General features: G+C 36.2%; 2 protein-coding genes across 3 annotated transcripts in view; one reads left to right on the forward strand and one right to left on the reverse strand.

Annotated features, from left to right (window-relative positions):
* The window catches only part of LOC125649989 (uncharacterized), a 19156-nt gene extending 10106 nt beyond the window's left edge, over positions 1-9050 (reverse strand). Inside the window, exons 1-4 of one of the 2 annotated variants that reach the window (XM_048877910.2) lie at positions 8976-9050; positions 5672-5769; positions 5348-5475; positions 2568-2710 (exon numbers count right to left, since the gene is read on the reverse strand). In XM_048877910.2, coding sequence (XP_048733867.2) covers positions 2568-2710; positions 5348-5475; positions 5672-5750 — 350 coding nt within the window. In that variant the 5' untranslated portion in view covers positions 5751-5769; positions 8976-9050. Of the gene's footprint in view, positions 1-2567; positions 2711-5347; positions 5476-5671; positions 5770-8970 lie in introns of both variants that reach the window. The other variant, XM_056167147.1, reaches the window with a different exon arrangement.
* A 1460-nt stretch (positions 9051-10510) lies between these two features.
* LOC125649986 (uncharacterized) lies at positions 10511-22287 on the forward strand. The gene is made up of 10 exons (XM_048877903.2): positions 10511-10707; positions 10941-10996; positions 11133-11306; positions 12631-12857; positions 12993-13158; positions 13482-14540; positions 15886-16051; positions 16778-17058; positions 17895-18080; positions 21050-22287. Exons 2-10 carry the CDS (start codon positions 10946-10948, stop codon positions 21311-21313), a joined length of 2574 nt encoding a protein of 857 aa, XP_048733860.2. The 5' UTR covers positions 10511-10707; positions 10941-10945; the 3' UTR covers positions 21314-22287.
* Positions 22288-22619: the final 332 nt, after the last annotated feature.

Raw genomic sequence — 22619 nt, forward strand, 5'->3', positions numbered from 1 at the left:
TTGCCGCGACACGGAGCGTTGCTTTTTAGATATGATACAAAACGACTCGTGACACTCGAGTGTGCGAAGAAGAAATAACTACCTATTCTTACGTATTTTCATGCGGCCAACGCACGAGCGGAGTTCGAACTCACATCCTCTTTCTCACAAAGTGACGCTCTAACTACAAAGCTATAACAACCAGCCTCTGTTTGTTTTGTATATAAATCATGTCGATGTTCAGGAAATAAGATAAATCATATCGACATTCAAGAAATGAAATATATCATGTCGATGTTTATAGGAAATAAAATAAATCATGTCGATTTTTAGGATAAAATAAATCATGTCGATGTTTAGGAAATAAGATAAATCATGTCGATCTTTAGGAAATAAAATAAATCATGTCAATGTTTCGGAGATGAAATAAATCATGTCGATCTTTAGGAAATAAAATAACTCATGTCAATGTTTCCGAAATGAAATAAATCATGTCGATATTTACGAAATAAAATAAATCATGTCGATATTTACGAAATAAAATAAATCATGTCGATGCTTCAGAAATAAAATAGATCATGTTGATGTTTCAGAAATAAAATAGATCATGTTGATGTTTCGAAAATAAAAAATAAAATAAAAAAAAAAACATGTGGGCACGAACTGTGACGCTACTGGCGTGAAAGTTTGCAGTTTATACTATTATGTACTTTTCAAAATTGAATTTACATTTCACTTTCATTTCCGTCAGAATTCTAGCCGTTAAAATAGTCGTACTACATTTTCAAGATTCATACGCTCATTGTTCACATTCATGAGGACATTGACTACCATTACAACTGCAAAAGCTTTCAAAGGCAAACCATTGGAAATATGAATATTTAATGGTGAATGAAGCAGTACAGGAATGTATCATTGTTAAGGAATAGGTATGAGACGTGTATCAGCTATGTCTATTTTATCGACAATCAGAGACAACATACCCATGCCTGGTAGATAATTTCCCATCTGACAATCAGAGACAACATACCCATGCCTGGTAGATAATTTCCCATCTGACAATCAGAGACAACATACCCATGCCTGGTAGATAATTTCCCATGACGATCAGAGACAACATACCCATGCCTGGTAGATAATTTCCCATGACGATCAGAGACAACATACCCATGCCTGGTAGATAATTTCCCATGACGATCAGAGACAACATACCCATGCCTGGTAGATAATTTCCCATCTGACAATCAGAGACAACATACCCATGCCTGGTAGATAATTTCCCATCTGACAATCAGAGACAACATACCCATGCCTGGTAGATAATTTCCCATCTGACAATCAGAGACAACATACCCATAATTAACTAGATAATTTCCCATCTGACAATCAGAGACAACATACCCATGATTAGCTAGATAATTTCCCATATGACAATCAGAGACAACATACCCATGATTAGCTAGATAATTTCTCATCTGACAATCAGAGACAACATACCCATGTCTGGTAGATAATTTCCCATCTGACATTCACAGACAACATACCCATGATTAGCTAGATAATTTCCCATCTGACAATCAGAGACAACATACCCATGCCTGGTAGATAATTTCCCATCTGACAATCAGAGACAACATACCCATGCCTGGTAGATAATTTCCCATCTGACAATCAGAGACAACATACCCATGCCTGGTAGATAATTTCCCATCTGACAATCAGAGACAACATACCCATGCCTGGTAGATAATTCCCATCTGACAATCACAGACAACATACCCATGATTAGCTAGATAATTTCCCATCTGACAATCAGAGACAACATACCCATGCCTGGTAGATAATTTCCCATCTGACAATCAGATCTATTGAAAGTAGACATTAACGGCAAACTAACAACTCAACTGTATGACAAACGGGATGATTTCAGCTTCTCCATCGTCAGCTTCCCACATTTATGTAGCAATATTCCATTATCACCTGCATATGGTGTTTATATATCTCAACTGATTCGATATGCAAGAGCTTGTTCTGGGTATAGTCAGTTTTTAAATCGAGGTAAGCTACTGACAAACAAGTTCATGGTACAGGGATTTCAACAGTTTCGATTGAAGTCAGCATTTCGCAAATTCTATGGTCGTTATAACGATCTAGTTCGTCAATACAACCTCGCATTGGGTCAAATGCTGTCTGACGTGTTTCATACCGATTGTTAAGCCGTTCTTGGCACATTGATTTTGACTGCGGATAACTCCGTTTACCTGATCAGGATATGGGGCTCACGGCGGGTGTGACCGGTCAACAGGGGATGCTTACTCCTCCTAGACACCTGATCCCACCTCTGGTGTGTCCAGGGGTCCGTGTTTGCCCAACTATCTATTTTGTATTGCTTGTAGGAGTTATGAGATTGATCACTGTTCGTTATCTTCACCTTGCATACAACATACCAATGTTTGGCTGGATAATTTCCCATCTGACAATCAGAGACAACATACCCATGCCTGGTAGATAATTTCTCATCTGACAATCAGAGACAACATACCCATGCCTGGTAGATAATTCCCATCTGACAATCAGAGACAACATACCCATGTTTGGCTAGATAATTTCCCAACACTTGTCTTTCTTCTAATCCTGCCTTGTCTTGAAAAGGATCGTCGATGTATTTGTCAAGTAGCGAATACAAATCTGAGTATGTATCTTCTGTTATTTTGCCGTCCATCTCTTTAAGCTGTAAGTAATTGATATTTATATGGAAATAAAACAGTATACTGATTTTATATTCTTATGAAGCAGAATTTATTCAAAAGCTTCTACGTGAAAAGAACAAAAATTCTTGCTGTGGACTTTAACTCGACATTTAGATATATCGACGACGTTTTATCTATGAACAATAATCGTTTCCAATGATATGTCCATTTGATACATCCCTGTGAACTCGAAATAAAAAACACCACAGAGTCCTCCACATCCGCTTTGCACCAAAATATTTTATTGAAAATAGACATTAACGGAAAACTAACAACTTAAGTTTATGACAAACCAGATAATTAAGGTTCTCCATCGTCAACTTCTCATATTTATGTAAAAATATTCCATTATCACCTGCATATGGTGTTTCTATCTCTCAACTGATTCGATACACAAGAGCTTGTTCTGCATTTGATCAGTGTTTAAATCGAGGCAGGCTACCGACAAACAAGTTGATGTTACAGGATTTTTAATAATCTCATAACTCCCATAAGCAATACAAAATAGAATCTTGGGCAAACACGGATCTCTGGATATACCAGAGGTGGAATCAGGTGCCTAGTAGGAGTAAGCATCCCCTGTCGACCGGTCACATCCGTCGTAAGCCCTACATGTATATCTTGAGCGGGTAAACGCAGTAATCCGTAGTCAAAACCAGTATGCCAAGAATGGCCTAACAATCAGTATCAAACACATAAGACAGCATTTGACCCAATTTTAGGTTGTAATGGCAAACTAGATCGTTATAACGATCATAAAATTTGCGAAATGCTGACTTTAAACGAGACTGTTGAAATCTCTGCACCATCAACTTGTTTGTCAGTAGCCTGCCTCGATTTAAAAACTGATCATACGCAGAACATACGCAGAACAAGCTCTTGCGTATCGAATCAGTTGAGAGATATACACACCATATGCAGGTAATAATGGAATATTGCTACATAAATGTTGATTTATTTTATTTCATTTTATTTTTCTGTTCCCCATAAAATTTCAATTTGGGGAAGCAAATACTGTAGATGCCTTATTTTAAGCGAGTAATCGGTGAAATGACTGGTATATACGTCAAATTGCGTGACCATAAATTCGCGTTTGGTCTGTTAAAATCTGTTAATTTCTTACCTGTATTTAAACGACAGAAAAAGAAAAGCTAATAATTTTATTTCGCGATTGATGTCGCTAGCGAAATTTCGCGATAATAAATTAATCGCGTATATTTAGAAATCTACAGTAGTTGCTGTGGTGTCTGTCTGTCCGTCAGATCTCATATCTCCTAAACCTTTTATCAAAAATTGATATGATTGATCACAAATGTTCCTTGAGACAAGGTCTCCCATGGTCATTTTGAAAAGGTTGATATCATGCAGAACATATAAATGTTCCTTATTTCAACAGGTTTTGATATAAAAGTTCACATCTCCTAAGACATTTATCAGAAATTGATCATGATTCATTACATATATTCCTTGTGACTTTTGGACCAAGGGCATTTTGGAAAGGTCAAGGTCACTCAGAATATATACCTTATACCAGGAAAGAGTTCCTTATTACAACAGTTTTAGGCCGTTATTGATCATACATGTACATCTATATCACTCAATTAAGTAACTTAAGAACATTTTGTAAAGGTCAAGGACTCAAGAACATTTTGTAAAGGTCAAGGACACTCAGAACATATACCTTGTAAATAAAAAATTTCTTTAAACAGTTATTGATGTCTCTCAAAGTCGTTTTGGTAAGTCCAAGGTCAATCAAAACATGTACCTTAAACATTCTACAGTCAAAGATAATAAAAAGAATGAAATTGTACAGTTAGAAGTAATGAAAAGTTTGAAACTTTAAAGTCAAAGGTTATGAAAATTGATTGATTACGGTTTTATGCTGTTTTGGCAGTATTTCATCCATTTTACGGCGGGTGAAAACATTGAAATACTGAAACTCTAAAGTCAAAGGTAATGAAAAGATTGAAATTCTACACTTAAAGTAAATCCACCCTCCTGTGATGTCATTAGATTTTGCAAAATCAATGATTTATTTAGATTTATTCATGATAGGAACATAAATTTTGTTAGAATCTTTTCCGATAGTTATTGTAAAAAATCATGCTAAAAATAAACTATTTCAAAAGTCTAAGTTATAGATGAATAATCGAAATATTGAATCCAAATGCAATAACTGTTTTTATTGATTTTTTAATCAAGTCTATTATGGAATAGATTTCCTTTATTTTTACGGACATTTTGTATATTTTTGTGAAGAAACAGTTTCATGCAATGGTTATGAATCCTTTTGTATCATCATAACCAGTTTTTATGAAATGTTTATAACACTGTGTAAGGAAAATTACAATTTTTTTCTGATGGTGATATATGATTCTGTTTATGTCTCGCATCTTTTAAAAATAGTGTTACGACCCGCATGCATATATTATATTTGATAATTTATCAGTCTTAACTTTAATAAATGGAAATAAATATACTATCTAAACTTGTATCCGATAAAACTGCAAGTATGGGGTTACCTTAAAAGTAATGAAAAGACTGAAATTGAAAAGGTTGTTATTTCATAGCTACAGGTAATAAAACGATAATAATTCAGCTGTTAATTCTCTCCTTACCTTGGAAATGACTCTGTCGAACTCCCTCAGTGTCGGTTTCAATTCTGGGTGTTTCAGTAACAGACCGTCAAAGACCTCCCCCTCTACCACCGACTTAGTCCTCACCGGACGCCTCTTCCCGTCCATGACTAGGTGATGTGAGTGGTTTATTCATGTAAATACAGCCGATTAAAATGCTTTCTTACCGTGAAAATTGTCTAAAGCTCTTATAGTAAAAATAGTTCTATCATTATTTTGTGATTACATACGTTTTCGTAGCACTAGCACTATCTTAACTTAAGTACATGTGTACCGGAAGCCTATTTCTCTACTTAGTAGTTTTACCTATATGGATGTCTTTCTCGCCCTCGCTGCTGACTAACTCCGCTTTAGAAAGATGTTCAGAACTGCATGAAGATCCCATCCTCCATCTTGAGCATCATCTTACAAAACATACTTAGAAGTTAAAGAGAAATCCACTCCAGTCTAACCGGAACTTTGCTTATCAATGCTTCCTACACCCCCTTCCCACCTCATTCTACGTGCCTGGAATACCTGGTTTCGCTTACATTAGACCTACTGTGTTATATACCCCCCCCCCCCCCACACACACATAGTTTGTAAAAAAAAGAATCCAGTATTTGATACAGTAAATATATCCAATAATAAAAGTCAAGAAACAGAAAACTCGAATAACATTTCACTGTTGGCGCTTCCTGCTTTAATGCCTCTTTAGACAGTTATAAAATGTAAAAATATAAATCATAACTGCCTGAAGAGGCATTAAAGTCGAAAGCTCCAACAGTGAAATGTTATTCGAGTTTTGTGTTTTTTTGACGTTTATTATTGGATATATTTATCCAAATAACTCTGTATGTGAAAGAACTATGATGCGGCTATAATTCATACACCAACATCTCTGAAACGAAGAGTACTATACTTTAATGAATGCAATGTGTACAAATTTTTAATGCATCTTTTTCAGACAATTTGGTGGTAAAAGTACATGTAAGGTATGACCTCATAAATGCATTGTTTTTCTCATATTAATTTTAATTTTTTCATATTTTCGAAAATTTTGACGTCAAATTTCAAAAAGACGAAATCAGTGGGAAATATATTTAATAAAATTTGTTAAATACGTATTGGACATTGAAATACTGTATTTGAAATTTTCAAAGATTTTACTTCATATCTAACGTATGAGTTACATGAACAAGTGAAGATAACGAACAGTAATCAATCTCATAACTCTTATTTAACAATCAAGAGAAAAGCGACACATCCTCCTTAATTTCTGTATCCTGATCAGGTGAAGGAAATAATCAGTAGTCAAAATCAGTACGTAGGGAAGTAATCACTATTCAAAATCAGTACGTAAGAAAGTAATCAGAAGTCAAAATCAGTACCCAAGGAAGTAATCAGTAGTCAAAATCAGTGCGTAAGGACGTAATCAGTAGTCAAAATCAGTACGTAAAGACGTAATCCGTAATTTTAAAATTTTAATTTTAGGAGAATTACCACTTATTAAAGACAACATGAAAATTAACTTTATTATTTTGTATACTAAACAGTATATTTTCAATACCTCATTACAAGGTAAAACACTAAACATTTTAGGTCTTTTGAACCATTTGAAAATAAAATACAGTATTGAAAGGTGTATATCTATTTACAATTCCAATCAGTTATCTTTTGAAAAACAATAGAATTTGTGGAACAATATATTTGAATCCACGGAATAGTATAGTTTTTATTGCATTTCTTGTACAAATTTATATTTTTTTGATACTATTGTAGCAACCTCAATAATTTTTTTTTTTTGTTGGTATAATTTCAGTTAATTTTGAAATGTATGAGTGGAGTATGAATGGTTGGTATGAGTGATTATATATCCATTGTACATCTTACCTATAAAAGTATATACTATGATGCATTTAATTTCTATTTGTACAATGGACAATGCTAATAAAAAAAAAGAAAGAAAGAGGCAATCCGTAGTCAAAATCAGTATGCAAAAAAGTAATCAGTAGTCAAAATCAGTATGTAAGGACGTAATCAGTAGTCAAAATCAGTATGTAAGGAAGTAATCAGTAGTCAAAATCAGTACGCAAGGAAATAATCCGTAGTCAAAATCAATATGTAAGGAAATACTCCGTAGTCAAAATCAGTACATAAGGAAGTAATCAGTAGTCAAAATCAGTACGTAAGGAAGTAATCAGTAGTCAAAATCAGTATGTAGGGAAATATTCAGTAATCAAAATCAGTATATAAATAGGTAATCAGTAGTCAAAATCAGTACGTAAATAGGTAATCAGTTGTCAAAATCAGTACGCAAGGAAATACTCCGTAGTCAAAATCAGTACGTAAAGAAGTAAGAGAGTATACAAAAGAGTTGAAATACCTCCTCAAACAATCACTGCTTTTCTCTCTTCTTCTTTTTTTTTTTTATAGTATGTCATTCATCCGATTACCCCTCCCCCTCCCCCGATTGGATTTCTCAAAATCGTAGTCATTTGTTTTCCTTGTCTAGACGTATATTTATAGATGAAGCCATTACTATTTAACTTGGTGACAAGCAATGAAACGGTGAAGATAACAGTGATCAATCTCATAACTCAATGGAATACAAAATTAAGTGTAGGGCAAATATGGTCCCCTGGATATACCAGAGGTGGAATCAGGTGCCTAAGAGTACTAAGCATCCCCTGTCGACCGGACACACCCGCCGTGAGCCCTATATCTTGATCAAGTAAACGGAGTAATCTGTAGTCAAAATCAGTGTGCAAAGAACGGCCTAAAAATCGGTATGAAACACGTCAGACAGCATTTGACTCAATGACAGGTTGTGTTGGCAAACTAGATCGTTATAACGACCATTTCAAACGAAGACGACACATAGGCTACAATGCATTTAAGTACTATTGTATGTGGATACTGTTGTACAAATGTATGTAAACCAATTATGAAATATTGTATGCACTTATGAATGAATCGATAATGAGTTCAGGACAATCATTGGTTACTAAAAACAATATCGACATCCATAACTTGCACACACACAAAAAACCGGGGACATATCAAGCAGGGAGATATACATGTAAATCAAACCTTATTGAAATAAACTTCATTCGATTAGCACAATTGGCATGATACATGAAGCGTTCAACTTATCATAATTACCACACGAACCGGTTATTTCCTTAGGCTGTCTAGTAATGATAAAGTTAAACTTTAAATGTCCATTTCCTATCTTTAAATGTCCAGACAATATGTCAGTATGACGGATCTTCACGATTGGAGTGTTGTTTTTTCGTCATGGTAAATAAACAGTCGTAAAATTTGTAACAAAATGAAGACAACAAATTTGGATACATTTCCATCTTGTCGCTAATCAATGCAAAACAACTGTAAACCGTGCAAGTCAATTCTCCGTGATTTTTAACCTTAACGTACATAAATATAATCTATAGAACTTACAGAGACAATGACAGATTCTGTACAATGACACAATAAGTTATATGTTTATTACGGCGACACATCAACATCATTCTTTCTGGTAGTAAATCAACATTCGTGACAGATGCGAAAATATTTGGCAATAAATTAAAAAAAAAGTTAATTGATTAAGAAATGCATGTTACCTTACCTGCACCCTTCACACGAGCATTATTCTTATCGCCGTTGGTATTTAACTTCCGGGACACAGGTAAACAGTATAGAGCGACATCTATTGTGCTGAGAGAACGCGTAAAAACACCCGAAAATCAATAGCTGTACAATAATCGATGTCTGTGTGATCAATAAATAGTTTAAATCCTGGTATATTTGATGACCGTAGTATTTGTTACATTACATGCAAAGTATTCAAATTTGCTTCAACTGACTGTCACAAAAAAATGGTTATTACATTTTAAAATTCATTTCATTCTGATGTTAATTAAAATAAGACAAGCATGTAAATGTTTCGTAAGCTTGGAAAGAAAGAATCTAGGAAAATACTAATCAAGATGGATTTCTAAGCACATGCACCAAGGTTATATTATTTACTGATCATTTTCCTAATGTACAACTCATATAATATAGGCAATGCCTGTTGTCTACTCCATGTATGTTTATACATAATAAAATATTGTTTAAATCAATATAAGGAACAGTGATCAGTCTCTCTAAAAACCCCTAAAATAACTTACAGCTTAATGCAATATTTACTTATCTAAATGGATGTACAGAATACGTGACTTACAACTCAATGTACCAGTCGCGGTTGTTCAGAGGTAGAGCGTTCGATTCGTAACCAGGAGGTTGTGAGTTCGAGCCTCCCGCATGCCATGGCCGCGTCAAACCTCAAACCTGGCAGGCTTTGGTATGATCTACAACTGGTGACGTCTCAATATGAGTGAAAAATGCTCGATGGGACGTTAAACAGAAGAAAAAAAATCAACTCAATAGTGAAAAATTGTCGAAGAGTCATCAAACAAACAAAAATACTCCCAAGACAGTTTCTTAGTGATTGTAAGACATGACGTAACGAGTGTATAACGTTTCGCGGATAATTGAATTTCTGGTGAAAATGCTCATATTGTGAACTAGACTATTATAGATACAACATATGTAAATGTGTCTGTCAAAGATACATCACTGGTATAAAAATCAAATGTGGCAATGGAGTATCTAAATGTTTTGGAAATTTAGAAAGACCACTAATAATTACAGTTTTGCCCCCCCCCCCCCCACCACCACCAAAGAGAGATGACGACATACAATAAAGATAGCGCGAAAATGAACATTAAAATTTTCACAAGAATGAAAGCCTGCAAAAAAAAAAAAAAAAAAAAAAATTGAAGGGCCAAAATGATAAGTAGTAAAATACGCTTATCATATTAACTAATTCATACTCTCATTGAAGTTGAACTATTTAAAGGGATCTGGTGTAAATAAATTAACATATAAGAACGACTGCATTAAATACCTGATCCTGAACAGAAGACCCTTCAGAACTCGTGAAAGCCGCACTGCTTCACACAATGTAAAGAAGAAATTCGAGAACTTGTCATTTTTCATAATGAAACAAAAAGACTTCACTCGTCTAGAAATTTCACTTACATTAAATAATGGGTTCCGTGAAGGGATTTTTCAAACTCTTACATAAAATAAGCTGTATTTGCCTGTCTAACATAAATACCACTCGCTGTGTTCTGTTTCTATGTTGCCTTCTCTTGAATATCTGAATATTTACTCAGAGATTTGAGTTATCGTGTAATTCTGTTGATATTAGCCCTCAATGAATCCTCGTTGTCAAGACAAGTACCGCGAAAGGAATGAAAAAAATGATATGCAGTAAGTATTGAAAGATTCCATGAGGGATCATTGAAGAAAAGGTAAATGCATTTTTGTACAGATGTAAAATCTAAAAGTTTGAATATACTTGGTGTGATATTTTTAGTAAACGTGGAGAAAATATTGTTTCCATATTTGATTTTTCCTTGCATGTGGCATGAATGGGTGGAAATATATTGTTGTTTTCCATATTTGATGTTTTCCATATATATATATATATATATATATATATATATATATATATATATATATATCATATCTTCCTTGCATGTAGTATGAATGGGTGGAAACAGCAGTAAACAGACAGAAACATCCTCTCGTCCTAAGCAGGTATAGTGCGTTCTCAATTCCAAATAAATGTAATCAACTATCCTACAGACAACTACTCAATAATTCATACAGCATTACAATGGCCATATAAAACACAGTAGATTACAATCACGACAGCAAAATGTCTCTGATTCAGGATAAAAAGCAGAACAGAGAGGATGGCAGACAGAAGGCAACTGGACATCAGAGAATCTCGCAACGGACACACAGAGCAGGTGGTGGGCTCAAACCCGTGCCTCCATCCACCAGACGAAAAGATATCTTCAACAAAGACTCACTTAAACAGGCGACTCAGAATGCTTCTCTAGAGGTAAGGACTTAGTCAGTGCTATGGTTGGTTGGTTGTGTATTGTTTAACGTCCCTCTCGCGAATTTTTCACTCCTATGGAGACGTCACCATTGCCGGTGAAAGGCTGCAAAATTTAGGCCTAAGTCCGGCGCTTACGGCCTTTGAGCAGGGAGGGAACTTTATCATGCCACACCTGTTGTGACACGGAGCCTAGGTTTCCGCGGCCTCATCCGAAGGACCACTCCATTTAGTCGCCTCTTACGAAAAGCAAGGGGTAGTGAGTGGAGGTAGTTATGTATATGTTTATGTATAATCTCGGTTGAGATTCGGCTTGGCTGAATATTTGGACTGACGCCATCACCGAATCTCGGAGCAGTCCTTCATAATTCATGTCTAGAAATTTACTTTCAGCTTCGACCGGTTCTAGCAATTAATGTGCACTTAGATGACACTGCCGTTCACTTCAAATCAGTTAGTTGAATATCAAACCAAATCTGTATCACTATTAATGCTGTATTATTTACCGTCTAAATATGTAAATTCCATAAAATAAACCATCACTAATTTTTCCGTTCAAATGAAGACTTCTATGGCGCTATGTCTTATCTCCCAAAATCGAAGAGTTCCTATAGTTTTTTTTAATTAGCGAAATGCAAGTAGGTATACACATGTATAGAGATACGATGTATCAGTAACTAGATAAAGCAGACTATAGGAACTCTTCAATTCCAGGAGATAAAATATTGTGCCATGGAAGTCTTCATTTGAATGGAAAATTTAGTGCCTATTTTCATTTTGGGATTTTTGTACCTAAACGGTAAGTAATACAGCATTATTAGTGCTAGAAAGTTAGTTTAACAGTCAAATAACTTATTTGAAGCGAACAGCAGTGTCACCTAAGTGCAAATTAATTGCTAGAACTGGCCGAAGCTGAAAGTAAATTTCCAGACATGAATTATGAAGGACTGCTCCGAGATTCGGTGAAGGCATCAGTCCAAATATTCAGCCGAGCCGAATCTCAACCGAGATTATTTTATGCACTGTTTTGAACTTCTTCTCAGATGAAGTTCGTTTCAAGAGTGACAAATCGTTCAACACACTACTACGCTTTGACATTTCATATGTGACCTTGGCACTATATCAATTTTTAAAATTGTATTTTAAAAAAAAACAAAAAACTACACCAGTATTGTTATACTGTTTGCAATTTTTCAGTTAATTCAATGTAAACAATATTTTATCATGTAGAAAGTATAATTGGATTGGACAATAGTCATTGGCTATATAAGCCCTCTCCATACAATTTTTCAGTTGATGCAATACATAATTTGTAAACTGTTCACAGGTTTCCGCAAAAGAGTTGAATTCCTATGAAACTCTCGTGTCCCGACTTACTGAAGGATTAAAGGACGATGTGGAGAAAGCGTGGGTGTTTTACCTCTGGGTTGTGAATTTGGATCTTAAAATCCAGGAAACACCAAAAGGTGGTGCTAAGAATACACCAAAGGGCGACTTAAAGGAAGTCAAGGGCGGGAAAACTCGTATTGCAGATTTTTTCACGTCGCTTTGCAGGTAAAATTTTCAGTGATATTTCATTTAGAACGAAGTAATCAGGAGGCATATTTATTTTTCTGATCAAAAGATGTAATTCTCAAATCAAACTGAAACAAACTGCAATCACAGAAATTTATAACATTTCTACTTTAGTAAAGGTGGGTTAAAATGCAAGAACATAGAGGGATTTCAAAAAGATGACAACTTTGAAATTGGATGGACTGAGAAAAAATTAGTCGAAGGGAAGTGGAATGCTATTTACATCAGAGAATCTTGGCGATTACTACATTTAGAATATGGAATGTCTGCCAATCAAAAGGTAACTCAGTAAAACATAAAAATCAGAAGAATATATTTACAATATCCATATACTGTGGAATCATCATTGTTCGCGGGGGTTTGATGTTCGTGGATTTCGTGGGTCACTCTTACACACGAATTCACGTGTCTTCGAACATTTTTTAAACCAAGTAGAGTTATCTTTCCTTGTGACATCGTATCGCTTAACCACGAAATTAAGTCCCCATGAACCAGTAAAAATTTTGCTTACCCACGAACATTGGCCCCTACGAATTAAAATGATTCCACAGTATTGCTCTGATTTTGCAAATTTTAAAGTATTTTTTAATCATTCTATTGCAGTGGAAGGCCCTGTATTTTCTCATTGATCCGGAGGACTTGATACATTGGTGCTATCCAAACGAAATTGAATGGCAGTTACTGGCTACGTCAGTTACCAAACAAGACTTCCTGTCCATGCCAAACTGTCGACGGAAATGTTTAGAAATGGGAGTCAAAATCATACAGCCTGCACTCGGAAAAGTGAAAGTAGACCAAGGACGAATTAGTGTGGAAGTTTTCATTGACAAAACGTATTCACAAAACACTGTTCTAAATTACACATTACGGGGTAAGAAGGTTAAGAATGGAAAACTAGAACCTGACACGGGAAATGCAGGAAACACGACCGCTAGAAAAAATGGAAAACTAGAATCCGACACACCCGGAAATACAGGAAACACGACGGCTAGAACAGATGGAAAGCTGACAGATAGAAGTTACACGAAAGAACATGAAACGCAAAATATGGACAACACCGAGGGGGAGCTCGCGGACAAACCCAATTCACAATTCCCATCAGACCTGGAAAAATATGTGTTCATGAATCGCGCCGATTCTCGGGTGGTATTCGACGTAGTGTTTCCGGTTCCCGGGTCCTATGTTTTGGATATTGAAGGAAAGACATTCAGCGAGAAAGGTGGCCACAACACCATGTCTGTACTTTGTCAATTTAAATTTGCTTGTGTTAAATGTGTCCCACGGGATGATGAAAATGTCCCATTACCAGAGGTTCCGGAAATTGGATGGGGGCCAACACCTCACTGTATTAAATATGGTGTTCGTCCCGTGTCACATGGATATGGAACTATTTACATTCTACCAAGTGAGCCGGTGAAAGTGCGCTTTGAGTATACAGGAAAATACGAGTTTAAAACGGACTTGATCGGTATGAATCCATCCAGTGGGACAGAAAGTAATCCTACATGCGCAGTTTCTCCCAATAAACTAACAGTCGAAGTGAATATTGCAGATGAAGGTCATTACGCCCTAAAAGTGTTCGCTAAAAAAGATGGAGATAGTGATTTCATTAATATCATAAACTACATGCTGATTTATAACAGAAAAAACGCAAATGTTGAGGTAATGGTTTAGGGTCTACTCTTGTACAGTTTACAGTAATTCCACACGTACTTTACTTAGAAAAAAGTACTTTTGTCTAGCATATACCCGACTCTCAAACTCCACAAGCGTACTTTATTAGATAAATGGGTAATTTTCGTCAAGTACTTGCCCGACAAACGTTTTGTACTTATTTCATTTGTTTGATTTTCGTCCCACTCGAGAATTTTTTCAATTTTACAGGGACGTCACCAGCTTTGGGTGTAATTTCACAAACTAATCAATGGCGCTCAAAGCAGTAGCAATAAAGGTTATGTATCGTGTCGACGCCTACTTTGACACGGGCACTCCGTTATAAAAACCACGTCCAAAAGACCCGTGACTTTTACTGCTACTGCTTGACGCTTAACGAAGGAACAATCACTGTCTATTTTAACATCCAGGGTTTGACGGGTGGGGAGCAATAGTTGATCCTGGTTTCGAAGGTTGGTTGGTTGTATGTTGTTAAACTTCTTGCTCAAGAATTTTCACTCATATGGAGGCGTCACTATTGCCGGTGAAGGACTGCAAAATTTAGGCCTATGCTCGGCGCTTGCAGCCTATGAGCAGAGAGGGATCTTTATCGTGTCATATCTGACACGGATCCTCGGTTTTTGCGGTCTCATCCTAAGGACCTCCCAATTTAGTCGCCTCTTACGACAAGCAAGAGTACTGAGGACCTATTCTAACCCAGATCTGCATGGCTTCGAAGGAGTTTACTTGATAATTTGGTGCTTTTACCAGTATGATTTACTTAACAATCATACGTAAATTCACACATACTTACCAGACTGTAATACTATAAACGTACTTTACATAGTAAATGAGTACTTTTCGTCAAATATTTAGTCGACTATCAGACTTCGCACATGTACTTTACATGGTAATTTGATGTTTAAGATTTTCCCGATCATATGGACTCGGTGCTCTTTGAATTCCGAGTATTGTAAAATCACTGTAGTGTTTCATGAGTCCATATGGTTTTGATTTTGAGGTGAAGATTTCTTTTTTCATGGTACATGTAGTTATTTGATTAAGTTTGTGGAGAAATTGAATTTCTGGGTTTTTTTGTAGTTACTTTACTGTGGCTGTGGAAAATTAAAATTTATGGATAAACATATCACAAAAGCATGGGGAAATATACGTAACAAAATTCTCATTTTATAGTATCACGTTCCACGTTGAACTAATGTTCACTTTAAAGGATGTAAAATACTAGTTTGATTATCTATTGATTTCTATAATTTTTGGCTTTAGCAATGTCTGAACATACATAGAAAGAAATAACTGATACACATGATTGCCTTAATGATATGATGTTTTACAGAAGTTCAACAAGCGAATGATGCGCGAAAGGTTGTTGAAAGCGACAGAAAACGGAACGGAACGGGAAGTGGATGAAGCGCTGCAGAATTTCATATTCCACAGAGTTCCAGACCAAGGCGAGGTTCCAAAGGCAAAACTAAAACTAAAGTCCTTCGAGGCGAAAAGAGGTCTGCTGCTTGATTTGTTTTAAATACTCTATGTTTCACACAGATTTGAAGTTTAATAGTTTTTTACTTCTTTCTTTTACGTCCGGTCGTGGTAGCTCAGTGGTGGAACATTCATTTCGTAGTCGGGAGATCCTAAGTTCGAGCCCCGCTCGTGTCATGACCGCGTCAAACGTAAGACCTAAATATGGGTAATGATTGCTCCGTCGCCAAACGCTCGGCATTTAGAAGTGAGAATGACAGGTCTTTCGGATATGACCTTAAAAACGAAGGCCCTTTGTAGAGGCAGGCGTTGCCACGTTAAAGAACCCTCACTGCTACGTCCCTGAGCGCTAAAGCATAGGTCTAAATGTGTGGTACTTCACCTACAGCTGACGACGTCTTAATGTGAATATAAATTCTCGACTGAGCGTAAAATAAACAAACCCTTGGAGAATATTTCGCTCATATTGAGATATCACCAGCGGTAGGTAAAGTACCATGAATTGAGCGCTCAGTGTTTAAAAAGCTGTGATTCTATCTATTTGGCGAAGGAGCAATCACTATCTAAATCTACGTCTTAGATTTGAAACGGCCATGGCAAGAACGAGGATCGAATTCGTGACCTCCTGGTCTCGAAGCAAACGTTCTACCACTGAGCTATTACGACCGAAAGTTAGTAAAACAGAACAGTCGTACGAATTTAAAGTAAATATACATGTGTATAGATAAACTGTATTCTGATTGTAGAACTTAGCAACGCCATGCAACGGAGAAATGTTAAAGTTTTAGAAGCTGCTATCGAAAATGCTAAAAATTCTCCAAACATGGATGAACTGAAAGAAGACATCAAAAAGGCAGAGGGGTTACTCAACAGATTAAGGAATCTGGAAGGGTCTTTACACCCAATCACGAAAATGGAAAGCAACACGCTGTCTGAAATACGGCGGTATTCTAATCCTACGCCAGCAGTCAAAGACGTCCTAACGGCAACCTATATCATACTTGGTCATGATATAGAATCCGCAAGGGTACATCATTTCTCTTTTAAGTATTGTTGCAATGCCTGATTTCGTAGATAAAGTTTAGAGGGAAAAAGGAATTGAAAATAAGCCGGTGTGGGGGAAATAAGTGTTACTGTCACCGAAAAGTTTCGCATACGATTAAAACTTGACTATCGTATTCAATTGTATGTTACAGATATATATATATATATATATAATTTTCAATATTGCCCTGTATTCAATTATATGTCTAAGAAACAGACCTTAGTATCGCCCTATATTCAATTTTATATTACAGAGACATGCTTTAATACTGCCTCCAGTGGCGTAGGTACACTGTAGCACTGTATGCACGTGCTTACAAATATTTTCGTTAAATTTTTATAACATATTACGAAAAATGTCCTCAGCTTCTGGGGGACTGCCCCCCCCCCCCCCCCCGACCCCATGCTTACAAATATTTCAAACCTAGCTACGCCACTGGCGTCTATTCAATTGTTCATGTATGTTACAGAGACAATTTCTAATATTGCCCTGTATTCAATTGTATGTTATCCTGACATACTTTAATATTCTCCAGAATCCAATTATATATTACAGAGATAATCTCTGATATTGCCCTGTATTCAATTGTATGTTACAGAGACGTATTCTAATGTTTCTCTGTATTAAATTTTATGTTAAAGAAATATATTCTAGCATTGCCCTGTATTGAATTATGTTACAGAGACATATTTTGATATTACCCTGTATTGAATTATACATGTATGTTACAGAGACATATTTTTATATTACCCTGTATTTAATTGTTTGTTACAGAGAAATATTTTGATAATACTCAGTTTTTAAGTTGTATGTTACAGAGGTGGGACTACATCCAGTCACAACTAACCAAGACAGGGCGCGACGGATTACAAAGCTTGGTGGTACATTGTGATATCGAGTCTGTGTCGCGCATGAGGGCTGAGCTCGCTGACCAGTTACTGAAACCGCTAAATCAGAAAGCAATACGGGATGCCAGCACAGGAGCCGCCTCAGTTTATCACTGGGTTTGTTTAACCCTAATTCTATTTACTACATTATAAACAATCATTCTGAGAGTATTGCATGACAATACATAGTCCCCTACCGGTTGCAAAAATTACTGTACCACAACAGTATTCAAAGTTCATTATGTAGGTTATGGTAAAAGGGAAAATTGGGGAACCAGGATAGGAAATCAACTACTATTCGAGTAGAGACTAGACCAGGGGAAAAAAAGAGAAATTTACATTTAGGTTTAATTAGGTCTTTCACCAAGTCAATAAACTGTGACATGTAGGTGATAATGAATAATTGAGTTATATTGTTGTATTACTACATGTATCCTAGAAGTTTTAATGAGTGTAGTACTCTTATCTACAGAGATAAGAAACTTGGATGTAAACTAACAATCCATGTTATTTTTCTAAGTCTAAGGGCCATTACTTAATGAAAAATCAACGGACCGAGACGAAATTCGAACTTGATATGTAACTTGTTATGGCAAAGCAATGTACCAAATATCAAATGAATATCTGCAAGCACAACCAAAAAAAGTCCGGAAAACTGATAATTCTTGCTATTTTTCTAAGTCCAAGGACCTTAACTTAATGAATAATCAACGGACCGAGACAAAATTCGAATTTACTTGTTATGGCAAAGCAATGTACCAAATATGAAATAAATATCTGCAAAAACAGAGAGAGAAAGGTGCGGAAAACTGGACTGGCGGACGGAGCGCAAAGCTAAAGTCCCCTTCGACTTCGTCGGTAGGAGATAGCTTGGCAAAGTACATATTGCATCTTAATTTATCTTACCGTATTCAAATTTGGCACAAATTGAGGTTATGTACAATATGATATAACCGTGATCTAGTGTTTCTCCTATGTGCGAAAGTGGACGAATAGGCCTTTCCGAAAACGTGAGTTATCTCTCTTTGTATTCTTACATTTAGTGTGAATATGACAACTTCCGGGTAGTAACCCACTCATACTTCGCATATATTATAAGAGTTATATTAGTATGGGTGCTGTTCAAACTCGAAAACAGTTGAAATCATTTGTATGAGAGAGTAAGAAAATGTTAATGGAAACAAAAACGAATTTCTTGATCGAGTCGGGTGTGATTTTTCGGGGTGGGGTGGGGGGGTTTAAAAATTAAATTGGAAATCATGCAGACATTCATTCGTTTACATATGTCTCCAATAACGACTGACATAATTATTTTGTATGAAATCAGAACAGAACTTCTGATTCTCAAGAGATGATGGCATCTCATCAACTCAAAGCTCGGGTTTTTACAAGGATCGACACGTGCAAAGATCTTGCATAACATCCCCCCTTTCCAAAATAGTAAAAAAAAATAATTAAATTAGGAAATCAACGCTCTCATTGTTTTATCAGGGCTAAAATTATCCCACCACTACCAATCGACTCTTTCAAAAATAAACCAGACTGCAATGTTTGGGTAACTTTCTCCAAAGTATCTGGACGTGTTCATTCTGTGTGCAAATCATTTGTACACTGCAGCATGAGGCCGGAATTGTTAATATCAACTGATATGTTTAAAATGCAGAAAAATAGGTAATTAAATAAAAGAAATTTAAAATTAATCTTGGTCAATATTGCTCGATTGATATAAATTATTTTTCATACATCTGTGTAATCCCGGGGGGGGGGGGGGGGGGGGGCTGCCATATTCTGAAATGTACTCTCTGGGGGAAGGTAAGTTTAACCCCCCAATAGAATGCTTTTGACGTCTTGACGTCTCTGTATCTTCCCTCTTTTATTCGTTTTAGCCCCCTTGAAATGTACTTGATTATGTATAGGCACGTATCGTGTCATAACAGAAATTGCAATGACAGATTTAGACCCCCCTTTTCGCCACAAATTTACAAAATAATTTGAGTAAAACTCCAAATGTTTTAATCAAAATGGCTGTATTGACAGGTACACACTCTTGCCGACTATAAATTCAGAGCGTTCAATTTTAAGTTATTTTATTTTCAAAACATTGCATGTGTAAATGTCACTTTAAAGATGGTTTGTGACGACGAATTTCTTTATGGTTATACTTGTATTTGTAACTGTATAAAATTTGTGGGCAGACAGCTGGAAATCTGTCAGTGGCCTTTCACTTACAAGTACAGGCTGGGATAAATTTTACTCGCTAATCGAAGAGATGGACATTTTCAGAATCCAGAGGTGTCAGTCCGACATACCTAGACGTACATCGTGGCAGAACTTTTATCGCTGAATGTACTTCATTGATATTGAACAAGTAACTTCTGATATTTTATTATAAATCTGACTATTAAAACACGGGCTAAAGATTCTGAGGAAATGTATGCAATGTATGATATATACTAATTTCAGTCATACAACACGTACAATCTTGGAAAATGGGGGGGGGGGTCTAGTTAGAATAATCTAACTGCGTCTCGGGAAAGGCCCTTCACTTTAACTATAGAACATTCTATCGGGGGGGGGGGGGGGGTCCTCCTCCACTTACAACATTAATTTTCTATTATTTTTACATGCAAAGTTGGTTATTTTCACGTGTATGAAGTAAACCTATGCATTGGGATTTTGTTGTTAATGTTAAAATATTTGTTGGCGTGATTACTGTAAAATTATACAGCAATATCTTTGCGGCCTTCTGCACTGTTGATAATGACGCTTCTCGAATATACTACCCGGAAGTCTTAAACTACTGTTACGCAAGCACACTACGTCCCGGATCAAGGAAAGATAACTCATGTTTTCGGATTGGCCTATAGGGATTGTATTTTTTTTTTTTACGATAGACTAGCATTCTTGCTTCCTTGCCAAAGTCGCTAAAATATTAATTCCGCTAAAAAAAAAGTACACATACAGTAATTTACCGATGTGATTATTTGAGAGGAATAAACAGTAAAACAGTACACATTTGAATTTAATTTGACTTGACTTTGGAAAGAAATATACAAACTAATTTGATTAACATTTTATCGTTTTAGGCTTCTGAAATTGTTGGGGTCAAATTAAAGGAACCAGAAAAAGAGCCCGAAGTGGCAATTAAAATTGAAGAAAAAACTGCAGAAACTGAAACCAAGAAAACTCCCAAGAGATCCTCCATTACACCCAGAAATCCATCGCTTAGATCGATTCAACCTAAAGTGGACTCTGTGTGGAAGAAAGGCGATAAAGCGATTATACCCAAAAGGCACCACGAAGAAACCGTGCCATCTTCCTCAGACCGGTTTATTTGGCCCAAACGATAGCGTCCATATTGGATTACTGCATATTCATAAGAAATGATGGATTTTGCTTAAATTTCACAGCGAGCAGACGCTAAAGTCAGAGTTTACCTCAGATACATTGGGGCTCGCTTTCTGTATTCGTGTTGTGTTACGATTTTATATTCTACTATAATTTCAGATGCAATATTTGCACTATGATTATGGCGAAATACCGGTGACAGTACTGAGTAGTCTATTTTTTTGGTAGCTCGCTTCTCATGTCCGGGATGTCCGGGGTTCGATTCTCGATCCTGGTGCAGCTTCAAACCCGAAACGATAACAAGAGTGACTGTTCCTTCTCCAAGGACTCGGCATTAAAAGTGAAAGTAAAAGTCATGCTGTGATCTCAAAAACGAATTCTCGTGTCGCATTTGGCTTTAATATGATCTAAAGTAACCCTTATTTGATGCAACCTTCAGCACTCTGCATAGGTTACATGTAAACTTCACTTACAGCTAGTGACGTCGATATGTATGTGAAGAATACTCGAATTGAGTGTAAGCCACATACATGTATAATACCGTAGAAATTGATAAGAAACAATTTATGTTCCAAGTTTACTTATATGGTCATTAAATTTTGCTCTGACCAATCAGTTCTGTCTGGAGATCGCTACTTAAATTTATATTTATCCCTTTTTAAAATCTAAATCCTATGTCGATGGTCAATTAATGATTTCATAATTTTATAAACCCCTGACAGTAATGAAAATATGTGTGCAGTTAATATTATGAAACCATGGTGTTTAAGAAAATAAAGTCTGGGTTACAAAAGTCGGAACTATTTTACCTATCAACATTCAGAACGCACACTTTCAAGCCGTTTCTCCTCTTTCTTTGTATGAAAGGCGAAGATAACGAACAGGGATCAATCTCATAACTTCTATAAGCAATATAAAATAGATAGTTGGGCAAACTCAGACCCCTGGGCACACCAAAGGTGATATCAGGTGCCTAGGAGGAGTAAGCATCCCCTGTCGACCGGTCACACCCGCCGTGAGCCCTATATCCTGATCAGGTAAACGGAGTTATTCGTAGTCAAAATCAGTGTGCGAAGATTCCAGTGCATCCAGTTCCCTTCACAAGAACTATTCTTAGCTATCAGATTGTTATACTACCCAAGGTTATTTTTCAAGGTATACATATAGCGATTGTCACTTCCGCAGACATATGGAGGAAAAGAGAGATTATACATTAGTTCAAATGTTCCCCCTTACAGATGAGCCCTTTTTTATTTGTGTATACCTTCAAAGAAGAGGGGCATATTGTTTTACACCTGTCAGTCGGTC

The sequence above is a fragment of the Ostrea edulis genome, chromosome 5, assembly GCF_947568905.1.
Source record: "Ostrea edulis chromosome 5, xbOstEdul1.1, whole genome shotgun sequence".
Classification (NCBI taxonomy): Eukaryota; Metazoa; Mollusca; class Bivalvia; order Ostreida; family Ostreidae; genus Ostrea; species Ostrea edulis.

Bases quoted from the DNA above. Each gene is read 5' to 3' on its own strand.
- LOC125649986 (XM_048877903.2), top strand. From the start codon at position 10,946: ATGGGTGGAAACAGCAGTAAACAGACAGAAACATCCTCTCGTCCTAAG. The intron at 13,159-13,481 runs GTAACTCAGTAA...ATTCTATTGCAG, and splicing joins GAATGTCTGCCAATCAAAAG to TGGAAGGCCCTGTATTTTCT. The intron at 14,541-15,885 runs GTAATGGTTTAG...GATGTTTTACAG, and splicing joins GAAAAAACGCAAATGTTGAG to AAGTTCAACAAGCGAATGAT.